At 50.4% G+C, this 12,474-nt stretch overlaps 1 protein-coding gene across 1 annotated transcript in view; it reads right to left on the bottom strand.

The window, feature by feature from the left end:
- The window catches only part of LOC144246559 (uncharacterized), a 703,923-nt gene that overhangs the window by 441,149 nt on the left and 250,300 nt on the right, over positions 1-12,474 (bottom strand). Inside the window, exon 4 of the mRNA XM_077784469.1 lies at positions 4,085-5,047. Coding sequence (XP_077640595.1) covers positions 4,085-5,047 — 963 coding nt within the window. The remainder of the gene's footprint in view (positions 1-4,084; positions 5,048-12,474) is intronic.

Below are 12,474 nucleotides of genomic sequence, written 5' to 3'. Positions count from 1 at the left end.
CACACTTGTAGGGCTGATTGATTCCCCATCTGGATCACCTGGTGCCAGATCAGGTCTGATCTCCGGAGCTCCAGCTGAAGCTCTTCCCACATTCCAAGCGCTTGTGGAGCTTCTGACCGCCATGAGTCATCTCCACCATCTCTGAGTGCCAAATGGATCTCTGGCTGCCTTCTAGGCACAGAGGGGCTCTTACCTCCTCACAACTCCCGGGGCTGGGTTTGCAGCCCCTCCTTGTGTGGGATCTCCAGGGCTTTTCCTCCCCATTGGGTTCCCATGCTGTGGAGCTGCTCAAAACAGCCTCAAAACAGAGGTTCTGAGCAGCGATTTGTCCTCCCAGGTCTCTGTCTGCAGCTCAGTGCCTGGGGTAAGGAAAGAAAAGAAGAGGAAGGAATGTGGAAGGAAGAAGGATAGAATGAGAAGAGGAAGGAGGGTGGACAAGGAGAGGATGGGATTTGCCTCCATGCCAGAGGGAAGGGGAAGGAGATCCCACCAATTCGTCCCTGGCAGGACAGCGTTGGCAGCAGCGCTGTCCTGCAGCCAGGGGCAATGTTGGGCTGATAGGTGGAGCAGAGGAGAGGGGGAAAGGGGCAGTGACTTACTCCTCACCTGCCTCAGTGTTCCATGCTATCTTCCTTTTCCTCACAGCCTCCACCAGCTCCACCTGCACAAAGGTTGGGATGGACAAATCCCGGCTTGGGGGAAAAACAAAGGGTGAGCACCTTGGTCCTGCTGCCCAAGTCCAGCTCGAGAAGTCACCACCCTGTTCACAGTTGGATGGGCCCAGACTCTGCTCATCTCCAGAGTCCCCCACTCCTCCAGGCTGCTGGGATCCCCCAGCTCCAGGATTGGCCATTGCTGCTCTCCCCACTCCTATGCCAATTGGAACCCCAAAACCAATGTCCCCCCCAAACTGTTACCACTGCCCCAGCCAGTACAGAGATTGCTACAGGAACCCTTCACAAGTCTCCAAAGGGACATCTGCGTCTCACCTTTGGTGCAATGCAAGATCCAAATATCCCTTTCCCTGCAAAAAAAAACTCCCAGAGACCCCCCAATGGATTTGGGGTGAGCTCCACCTCCCCACTTACCTGCAGGATCTGGGGCAGTCAATGCTGCCATGACCAGGGGAGCTGCAGACTCGGCAGAAGGGCAGGCAAACCGTGTGGATCTGCTGCGGTTCCTCCTCTTCCTCCTCCTGTTCCTGTTCCTTCTTTTCCCTAACCTCCTCCTCATCTCTCTCTCCTCTTCCTATTGCTCCTCTCATTGACCACCCCAGATCCCCCTTTCCTACCCACCTCTCCCCCATGGCTGCAGCACCAGCGTTTGGATAGAGGGAACCTCCCATGAGCCCCCCAGGTATGGGCAGGGGGCTTGGGGACCCACCCAGTGCAGATCCATTCCCCCCTCCCAGAGCCTCACGGAAATCACTCCAGGGATCAAGTGATGGGGACACTAAGGGATCCCCATGGAACCACCCATTTTTGATCCCATCCCCACCCTTCCCTCCCCACTCCCATTGTTCCCCCAACCCAAAGACCCCTCCCAACTCAATCTGAGGGTCCCATTCCTCTCCTGGTCAGAATCCTCTTTTCCCCTGCTCTCCCACCCCTTCCCCATTGTGCCTCCAGCTCTACCTCTCACCCCTGGGCTTGGGTTTGGGGATCCAGGCCCCTCCTGTTCAGTTTGGGGATCACATCCCCCCTTTCCCTCAATTCAGGCAGCTCCTGGCAGCTTTTTCCTGGGAAGAATCCCTGAGTTTTGGGACTTTTAGGATGTAGCTTAGGAGGAGGACAGCTCTGTTGGGCTTTCCCCTCCCTGTTGTGGCCCCTCAGCTGTTCCCGACACCCTGGGGGTGTTGGGATTTCCCTCCTAGGGACAAGGACGTTCATCCCCTTCCAGGAGCCCAATGCCCAGCTGGGGCTCCAGGTCAGGGGTCCTTGAGCAGCTGCCCCAGAACCTCCACCAGGTTCTCCCAGCGCAGCCGGAGCCGCTCGGCCTGGGCTCCCCAAAGGCCTCAGCAAGGTCCAAGTCCTGCCCAGGAACCCTCAACTCCTTCAAACCCAGCATCCCCCTCATCCCCTGCAAGTTCCTCCCATGGCACCGGCCATGGCCATGTCCCCACTTGTCACTGGCCATGTCCCACCATGTCCTCACCCATGGCTGTCTCCCCACCATGTTTCCATCCCTGTCACTGTCCCCCATGTCTCCATCCATGCCTGTGTCTCCCCATGTCCCTAGGGATGGCCCTGTCCCCCTCCATGTCCATGCGTGCCCATGTCACTCTCCATGTCTAATGCTTTTTCTCTTTTTGAGCCTGGTCTTATAAGCTCTCAGAGATAAGCATTATACCCTTGATAGCTCAGCTACCTCAGGTGGCATAAAACAAGCAGGATGGCTCATGTGACAGTGTTGGGAATAAAAAGTTTTAATAAAAGTCAAAAATAAAAAAGCTTTTTACAGAGAAAAGCCAAGTCAGGGCAAAAGGTTCTTGCTCTTACTAAAACACTTCACAAAAGCAATTAACTTATTTTGTTCTCTTCTTTTCTAGGGAATTGCTTAGGTGGGACTTTTTGGCTCCTGTCCAATTAGCTACCCTTAAGTTTGAGGTGAAGTCCCCAAGGTCCTATGAGGTGTCTTTCAACCAAATTGAGGAGAGAAACACCTGGCCTTTTGTCCTTTTTAAGGGAACAAAAGGTTAACTTGTTTACTCTGTCAACAGAGGGCACATTCTTACACGTGTCCCACCATGTCTGTGTCCTACCATGACCACATCCACTAACTTAGTTCAATATCTATTTTTACTTCAATATTGGATATTTTAAAGGGATAAAGAGAAATGAAAACAAAATCAAGGCCAAAAGAAAAAGACTTCCATGTCCATGCCGGCTGAGGATCCACGTGCTTGGGTGGAGGGAAAAACCTTTTTGGTGGAGTTTCTACCCCACTGTCTCCAAAATCTTGGTCTTTTCCCCAGTTTTTCCACCATCTGGCTGCAGAAGACACCCTTGGGCAATAGGAAATCAAAATCGTTGAATCCCTGAAGTTGGAAAAGACCTTGTCCTGGTTCAGAGCAAATTTGGGAGAGAACCTCCAAAGGGATTCCTCTGGAAAGCAGATTCAATTGGCTCCTCCCCCAGCCAGTTTGGGAAAAGTATCTCCTTGGAGAACAGTGGAAAAAACTGTTTTTTAAAGAATAAAACCTAAACAATATTAAACAATAAAACCTCTTGCTGCTCTAAAAGAGAGACAAAGTCAGGAAGTCCCTCCATGGGTTGTAGCTCAGCTCCCTCAGTCTCTTATCAGTCCCTCCAGTGCTGGAAATGCCACAGTCCAGGCCTGGCCCGCTGGGCCACAGGTGTGAGCTGCCGGTGCTCTTCTGGGTGTTCAGGCCAGAGCAGGTTTAAACAGGTCCAAAGAAAAGGGAAAAACAGCCACAGTCCAGGGAACTTCTCTGCCACAGCTAGCTAAAACTAATTAACAGCAAAGGAGAGATCTGTACCTCTGTCTGTCCATCTGCAACAACCCGGCCCAGGAGCAGGAATGTGGAGGAGTGAGTGCAGTTTCTGAAAACAAACTCTGCCCTTCTCTCCCTCCTTTGCTCTCGGAACAAGTCTTAAAGGTGCAAAAATTATAACTCACTATAAACAGAACAGACAACTGGAGATACAAGCATCATATAGTCAACCTAGGACATACCTCCAAGACCATTCAGTATTCCTTGATGCCACCAGAATATAGGATTGAATGCAAAAGATTTTATGGAGTTGGAAGTCATTAAATGTGCTCTCCCCAAGGAATTCCCATTGTTGGTCTGTGCCCCAATGGATGTTCCTGCCACTGGGTTTATCTAGGTGCCCACAGGGAACGAGGAAGATGTGGAGCCTCCCAGCCAAGTGTCTTCCCAACACAGATAACCAGGCCCATAGATCACCAAGACTGCCCAATGAAGGTCACTGAGGATCATCCAACAAGGATCCTCCCATAGGGAATGGATCTGGGAGGAGCATAAGAAGCTCTTCCCACCCTTGGGGAACTCACAGGGCTTCCCCCCTTAGTGGTGCCTCCTTTGGTGTTTGATCAAGGCTGATCTCTGTGAGAAGCTCTTCCCACACTTCCCACACTCGTAGGGCCTCTCCCTGGTGTGGATGCGCCGGTGCACGGTGAGGTGGGAGTTGTGCTTGAAGCCCTTCCCGCAGTCGGGGCAGCGGTAGGGCCTCTCCTCGGTGTGACTCCGCTGATGTACGAGGAGACTGGAGCTGATCCGAAACCTCTTCCCACACTGGGAACACTCGTAGGGCTTCTCCCCGCTGTGGATGCGCTGGTGTCTTCTCAGGTGTGAGCTCCACCCATAGCTCTTCCCACATTCCAAGCAGGTGTAGGGCCGTTCCCCAGTGTGGATCACCTGGTGCCGAATCAGGGCTGAGCTTTCTCTGAAACTCTTCCCACATTCCCCACACTTGTAGGGCTTTTCCCCAGTATGGATCTTTTTGTGTTCCGTAAGCTGGGAGTTGAGGCTGAAACTCATCCCACACACCCCACACTCGTAGGGCTTTTCTCCAGTGTGGATCCTCTCGTGTCTCCTCAGGCCAGAGCTCTGCCTGAAGCTCTTCCTACATTCCCCACACTCATAGGGCTTTTCCCCAGTGTGGATCCTCTGGTGTTGCATCAGGTGGCCCTTCTGGCTGAAGCTCATCCCACATTTCCCACACTCAAAGGGCTTTTCCCCAGTGTGGATTACCGAGTGCTGCATCAGGCTGCTCCTCTGGCTGAAGCTCTTCCCACATTCCCCACACTCAAAGGGCTTTTCCCCAGTGTGGATCCTCTGATGTTGGATCAGAATGGAGTTCTGGCTGAAGCTCCTCCCACACTCCCCACACTCAAAGGGCCTCTCCCCGGTGTGGATCCTCTGGTGAAGTCTCAGGCTGGAGCTCCAGCGGAAACGCTTCCCACATTCCTCACACTCGTAGGGCCGTTCCCCAGTGTGGATCCTCTGGTGCTCGATCAGGTGGGAGCTCCGGCTGAAACCCTTCCCACATTCCAAGCACTTGTGGGTCTTCTCCCTGCCACGAGGTTTCTCCACCAGCTCTGAGCTCTGGCTGGATCTCTGCCTGCCTTCCTGGCTCATGGGGGCTCTTTCCTCCCTGCAGCTCCCTGGGCTGGGTTTGCTGCCACTCCTTGTGCGGGATCTCCAGGGCTTTTCCTCCTCCTCCATTTCCTCCATTTTCATTCCTCCCTGGGAATGAAAAATCCTGGTCTGGGGGAAAAAAAAAGAACAGAGCATCTTGGACTGGGAGTTCCTCCTGTCCCCACTTCATCTCACCAAGTCATTGGGCATTGTGTGTCTATAAGAACCTCCAAAACACCAAGGTTCAGCATAAAAATCCTCCAAACTTTAAGACACAGATCAAAACCTCCCCAAACATCAAGATTCAGCAAAAAATTCCTCCAAAACAAAAAGATTCAGCCCCTAAAAAAAAATAAATCACCAACATTTAATCCAATAAAGCTAAGGAATGCCATGACTCACCCCTGTGAAAATCGTGGAACCCCTCAACAGTCACCTGCTGCATGTGGGGTGGCAATGCTCCTGGGGCTAAGGGGAGGCTATAGATGCAAAGAGGAATGGAACCTCGTGGTGATCCTTGTTTCTGCTCCTCCTCCTCCTGTGTCCCTATTCTTCCTCACACTCCTCTTCCTCCTCCTATTCCTCCTTCTCCTGCACAATCCCACCCTCTTCTGCCACCTGCATCCTTTGACCATTCTGTTCCTCCACCCTGCTTCTCCTTCCCTTCTCCTCCTGCCCCCAGGCCCAGCACCCACTGCCGGCTCCCTCTTCCCCCCACACCCACAGCATCCCAGCGCAGGGGCAGGGATGGAGCTGGGGCAGGTCGGGCTGGGGCAGCGCTGGGCTCTCGGCCGCTCCCGCCCGCACTCGGTCCCCACTGCAGCCGCTCCCGCCAGGACAGCGCGGGGGGGCCCGGCCTTGGCGCTGCCCCACTCCCACCTCCCCAAATTCCCCTCGCGGGGCCATGGGGCCGAGGGGGGGCGCAGGTGGGTCCAGGTGGGGAACGCGGGGAGCTGCGAGTCTGCCTGGCAACTGGTGAGTCATCAGCGCCGCGGGCTCTGATTGGCTGAGCTCTGCCCGAGCCCTGGGGCTGCAGCACAGAGGGGACACCCTGCTCCAGGGGGGATGTCCCACAAACGGGGGACCCCATGGAAGGAACCACAGGAAAGTGTCTTTACAAACAGATGCTCTGAAGCTGCTCAGAGATAGGGCCAGGGACCTGTTCATAAGGAAGTGACAGGAGACACAATCTGTCTCAGAAAATGTTATTAACTGATGACACAGACTGCTCCTCAGCCAAGGTCCTGCTCAGAAGTTCCAGAAGAAAAACAAAGACTTAACAGAGCCATGAATATCATTTGCTATATAAAAACAGGGAGCATATTATGGGAGTATGTAGTAGGTGGATTGGGAAGTCTGTACCTCTCAAGTACTTCAGTCAATGCGGAAAGGGAGAGGAAGATGTGGCCAGGAAAATTAGGATGAAAAGGAGGCTGTGTCCTCCAACACTGTCCGGGGCGGCGGGCAGGGAGTGCAGCTGAAGGAGCCTCACCCACTTTGGGTGATCGGCTCCCTTGGCTGGTGGCGGCACCGGGGATTGATTGGGGACCCGGGAGTGACCAGGAGACAGACGAGTGACACATCAGGGGGTCTGTGAAGAGTCAGCAGGAAGAGAGCACTGAAAATCTCATCAGTGAGTGCCCTGGGATCCTCGGGGAGTGAACATGGCAGGGCACCCATGAAGGGGAGAAAAGGGAAAGCCAGGGAGGGGTCCTGGCCAAAGGGATGATGATCCCAAAATGTCTCTGAAGGGTCCCCTGGGAGAATGTTGAGGTAGTTTGCACATTCCCCCAGAGGTAATTAAGGACATGGACACCCAGGGAGGAAATAAGGGAAATTGAGAAGGCATTTGGAAAACAAGGGAATGGAGGGTGTTGGTGTGCTGGGAAGGGATCAGGTGAAGGGGGAGTGTGCAGCAATATCATTACAGCAAGAGGCAGCAGGAGGAATCTATGTGGTAATAAAAAGGATGACGGAAAAGAGGAGAAGGAGAAAAATACTCAGGATTGGGATGATTTTCAGCAGGGTCTTATTCTCGAAATTTTCCAGCTGATCCAGATCCTTTCCATCCCCGGTTTCCAGGAGAGGAAAAGCAGGAGGTCAGGATGCCAGGGGTTTCTCTGCGGTGGCAGCGGCAGCACCGGGCGCAGAGGTGCGGCACCGGGAGCACGGGCTGGGGCCTGTGGGGAGCTGCGGGGCCGGGCCGGGGCTGTGGGGCAGCCGGGGCTCAGCGCCGGGCGCTGCCTGACCCCACCAGCCCCGGGCAGGGCCGGCAGTGGCCCCCGGCCCCCAGGAGGCTGCGGGACGCCCCGGCCGCTGCCCGGCCCCGGGGAGCTGCCGGCCCTGCCCGCCGGGGGGGCCGCCTTTGGACACTGCGGCAGGACAGGCACCGGCTCTGCCACACGGGCTGGGCAGGGACCCTGAGCACAACGGGGAACACAAAGGAACAGCTGGGAAATGCAGAGTGCACATGGAAGGATCAGGATTTGCTGTTCAGGATTTGCTTTGGGTCCCTGCAGAAAGGAAAGGTTTTGCAGAAAGCTCAGCAGCTCTCAGAGGATGAGCACCCACAGGCAGTGACCGGGGCTGCAGGAGTGGCACAAGAAGCCCTGCAGCACTTGGGCACAAAGGCACAGCAGCTGAAGGCAAGAAGGGATGAGCAAAAGGCCAAGCTGAAGGCAAAGGCCACGGCAGAGTTCCCACAGCCCCTGAGGGATCAACCCCAGGGCCCAAGGGGGCCCCAGCACCCAGGGCATGACGGGGTCGGCCACAAGCACCTGGCAGAGGCATTGCCCTCCTGGCCAGGGCAGAGCCCACCCAAACAGCCCCTGGGAAGGAGTCAGGGCTCCAGCTGCAGCCCACAAGGACACTGCAAGCACAGACAGCAGCACCCTCAGCAGGAGCAAGTCCACCCCTGCATGGACATGGATTGTCAGGGCTCTCTGAGCTCCCATCCCACCGGGGACCCACCACACTGGAGCCCTGGAGAACATTCAGGCTGGGTCTGCATCCAGAGGAGGCCTCTCCTGATGGACACAGGGGCCTCTCCATCCACTCTGAATATTACACCTAAAGGGGGAAAATTGTAAAGGAGTGTTTTCATTATTAAGGGAATAAATGGGAAAGCTGAGCTGGTGTCATTTGTTCAATCACTATTAGGAGCTGTGGGGGATAGGTTTGAAATAAACTAAATTCTTTTTCTTCCTACTCTGATTGTAATTAACTAGGAAGGAATTTGATGGTGGTATTGGAATATCGTAAAAGGTGATACAGAGGCTATTGCTGCTGTACCTTTGTGTCAAATGTCTGGGAAGGCCTGTGCTGAAGGGAACCCAGAGGTGTGGGCAGCCCCAGGGAAAATTTGATGTGGAGCCTCTCCAAACTACTTGGAAGCAACCAGGACAAGTGGTGTCTAAAAGCAACACCCTGTTCCAGGGGAGGGAAGGAAGGGCTCACAGCCTGGTATGGAGCCCTGCTAAAGGCAGTGCTTTTGGAGCCAGGGATGTCTCCCTACAGCACTCCTATCCTGCCAGTCAGGGAATCAGATGTCTCCAATGAGGAGGACAAGAACAAGTGGTAGACAAAGCCTCTGTGAAATGGCTGAATTTCCTGTCTAAAAATCATCTTTTAGTTTTTGAAATAAAAAAAAGGCAAATGATGGAGAAAAAGGTTAAATATTTGGGAAATAGTGGGACTGAAGATTCCCGGTGGATTGACCCAGAGAGGGTCTGGGCAATCACAGAAGTAACATTTCCCAGTACCAAAAAGGAGCTGGACAATTCTGAGGATTAATAGGAATTACACAACATGGATTAAGGATTCTCTGTTCCAGCCAGAACCTTGTAGGACTTTTTAACCGCAGACAGCCTCCATGCTGTGTCACGGACAGGAGAAAGAGAGCAAACCTTGAGAAAATGAACAACCAAAAATATTGATGCCTCAGCTCTGGCTCTTCCAGACTCAGAAAAGAAATTGGAATTGTAGGTGAATGTTCAACAGGGCCATGCCAAAGGAATAGTTGGGCCAAAATATTTCACCCAGTGGCCAGAGTGGCCTCATTGCCTGCAGAATTGTGCAGCCACAGCTTCAATGGGAACCGAGGCCCAAAACCTGATGACAACAGGATCTCCAACTGTTCCAGTCTGCCATCAAGTTCAAGCTTTGATAAGCAAAAGAGCCTCACAATGGATGAGCAGTGCTCGGTTATTACAGTGTGAAACTTGTTCAGTGGCACAGAAGGATTCAGAACTGAGGACAGGGGAAGGGTTTAACCCAGCCTCCTGTTTGAACAGCCCACAGAGGGGCTGGGAAGAAACCCAGCACTGCATTCAAGTGACACAGCTCCAGACCCAGCCTGGGGGAGATTCAGGAGACATTGCCTGGCCTGAGGCAGAAAATGTCTTTGTGGATGGCTCTTCAAGGGCAGCAGAAGGGAAAAGAGTTCCAAGACACGCTGTTATTGAGGAAAGGGAATCAGACAAAGCGCAGGTTACCCCCATGGTCAGCTCAACCAGCACAGCTGTGTGTGCTTGTAAGAGCCTGGCACTGAAATGCCCTGAGCAGGAAGGCTTCAATATCTTCTGGTGACCCCATCTCACCTAACAGGGGGGCAAAAAGCAATTCTTGATTGCTCAGCAACCACTGGATCACTTACTAAGGCATTTCTAAAAGACATAATTCCAATAAAAGGGATTGTGGAAGCCATAGACTCAGAGAGCAGAACTAATTTTGCAGGAGAGTTCCTCCAGGGGGTTATGGCAGCTTTAGGAATACAAATGGGACCTCCAGAACCCCTGGCACCCCCAGAGCTCAGGCTGGGTACAAAGAATGAATGGGGATAAAAAGAAACACCTTTAGAAGCTGGGGATTAGATAGTAATAGTTTCAGCAAGTTTTAGAATGGATTTTCTCAGTGAAGATGGAGTCTCCAGCACCCTAACTTTTGGCTATTTATGGAGAAGGCACTGCACATAACAGCTGAGGCTTCCAAAGTGGCTCAAAGTACAGATGTCTGTTTAGAATGGTGAAGGACATAGGTATGATTCACTAGTAACTTTCAAATACCTGCTCTAAAGCTGGAGTTACTCAAAGAAGAGAGAACTACTTCAACACTTGTAAAGAAGCACCATTTTTTCCAAATCTAATTTTCACATGTAGCTGAATTTTTCAAGAATTGTGTTTTTTATCATACTATGAGTGCAAAACAATCTATTAGAAGTGTTTAAAAACAGATTATTAACAGGAAAATGTGATCAAAAGATCTATTTCCTCTTGTATTAACAACTGAAATATGACTGAAGAAGGGATCATCTCTGCAGTCCCCTGAACCAAACTCACAACTTCTTTAACAGCATGCTCAAAGTTTTCTATACTTCAAGCTTTTCTAGAAAATTCACTTTCTTAATTTCTGCTGTTTCTGTAGCCCCAGACCCTGTATAGTTTATACCAGCTGCATTCTACAGAAGGGATACCCAACTGAGGACACAAATTGCCTGCTGAATAGCCTTCTCTGACTCCATGCTGTTACTTTTGACCTCAGATGGCACAGAAAATGCTCTCCAGTTGACTTGCTTCCAAATGCCAAAAAACCCCAACCCCCAAACTTTTAAACATAAAACAGAAGGAAAGCTTAATTATTTGAGTTAAAATAGCACTGCAAAACAGTTATTCACAAATATAGCAATAAAAGTGTTATAAAAGATGTGCCTCCTGATACATAAAGATATCCTGAAGAATGATTTTGTATTGTTTATATACATTCAAAATTACTTTTCATCTTTTTTACTGAAAACTGCGTTTTCATAGACAAACAGAATGTTTTCCTATAACTGGATATCTGCCTGGCAGACATAAATGTTTCTGTCAAATTCACCATTCTGCCATGGATATCAGAAGACATCTTGGAGTGACATGGACAGGGTTTTGCTTCCTTTATTAATGTTTCCATTCTTTGGTTCTCACGTGACCTGTGTCATTTCTGTATTTAAATTCAGAAGCTCTTGCCAGAATACTCTTTCAACTTTGTTTGTAGTCGCAATGCAAGAGGTCTGCAACTCTTGCTTTAATTTGGGACAGGATTTATTTCTTCTTGTAACTGAAGACTAATGACAGACATCACCTTCCTCATTTCTCCTGAAGTAATGCCTCAATTCTCTGTCTGGGTTAGCTGGCTAAATTATTTCCTTTCTAAATAGTCAGGTTCTGCTGTGTATAGAGAACTGTGACTTTCAGTGCTTAATATAAGCAAGCACTGAGAGGAGGGATGTACTGAGAAGACGATTTTCTGCGAGATACATATAATACCCTTTATGCTCCATGTGTTCCTGCTGCAGCCTCAGTTGTAGCTGCAGGTCCAGAGTTTGATAAGGATTTAAAAAATGTTGGGCACCACTTGGGGTCGATTAGACTAGCAATGTCCAGAGGTTTAGAAATTGCATCCTGTAGAAAAGGAGTTTTTCCTCAAAAGCCTGTAAAATGTACAGGGTCACATAGACCAGAAACCTGATCTTTCCCTTATGTCAAAATGGCTCCTAGCTAAATTTCTGGGACCCTCTATGTTAAAATAAGAGAGGTTTGTCAAAGTAAAGCTAATAGTGGCAAAATTCCTTAGCCCAACAAATCAATTGAAATGTCAAGTGCAAATTAAGGATCAGAAAGGAGAGAAAGAAAATAAGAGGTAAAAATAGTCTAACAGAGGCTCCTGACTTAATCATATCAACAGCTGAAGTTAAAAGGTTAACAGAGGTTGATCTGACTGTTAATGTTTTCTCATCATTTTGTTTATGAGAAAGAAGAAGGGAAGAAGCCTTCCATCCCTGGTATCAGGTTAAGTTCCTCTGCTTGAGTGGAACAACTCAGTACTCCAAATATAAAAGCTCCAAAGAAGCTCACACAAGGATGTTTGTCTCGAACTGTAATTGGAGTAGATCCATTTGTTTGTGTAATTGCCACCATGGTGGAAATCTGTGCTTCTCTATTTGTGCAACTGCAAATATTTTCTAGGAATGAACCATCTGAATTTTAATATCCCATAGATTCAGTGCAATACAGCATATTACAATATCTTGACCTTTTCAGTGTTCCATAAATTGATTGTCTGGTTGTTCCTGTCCCTCCTCGTTTACAGGCCTGGAAACCTTAGAAGAAGAGGTAACATGGCTATCTCTGAGTCGTATCTTTTATATTTATCAGCATTTCCAGAATCACACTTCTAGTGTCTTGAAGGCTTGACAGAAGTTACATACTGTGTGCCTGAGGTGCAGTAGCATATAAAATCATGCCAGAAAAGGCAGGGATGAGTGCCACAGGCGGGCTCACAAGGTTCACCACAGGTGGTCCTGTTGAAGGTCA

The sequence above is a fragment of the Lonchura striata genome, chromosome 6, assembly GCF_046129695.1.
Source record: "Lonchura striata isolate bLonStr1 chromosome 6, bLonStr1.mat, whole genome shotgun sequence".
Classification (NCBI taxonomy): Eukaryota; Metazoa; Chordata; class Aves; order Passeriformes; family Estrildidae; genus Lonchura; species Lonchura striata.
Note: the sequence above shows the minus strand (reverse complement) of the source record. Positions and strands in the feature narration are given on the sequence as shown.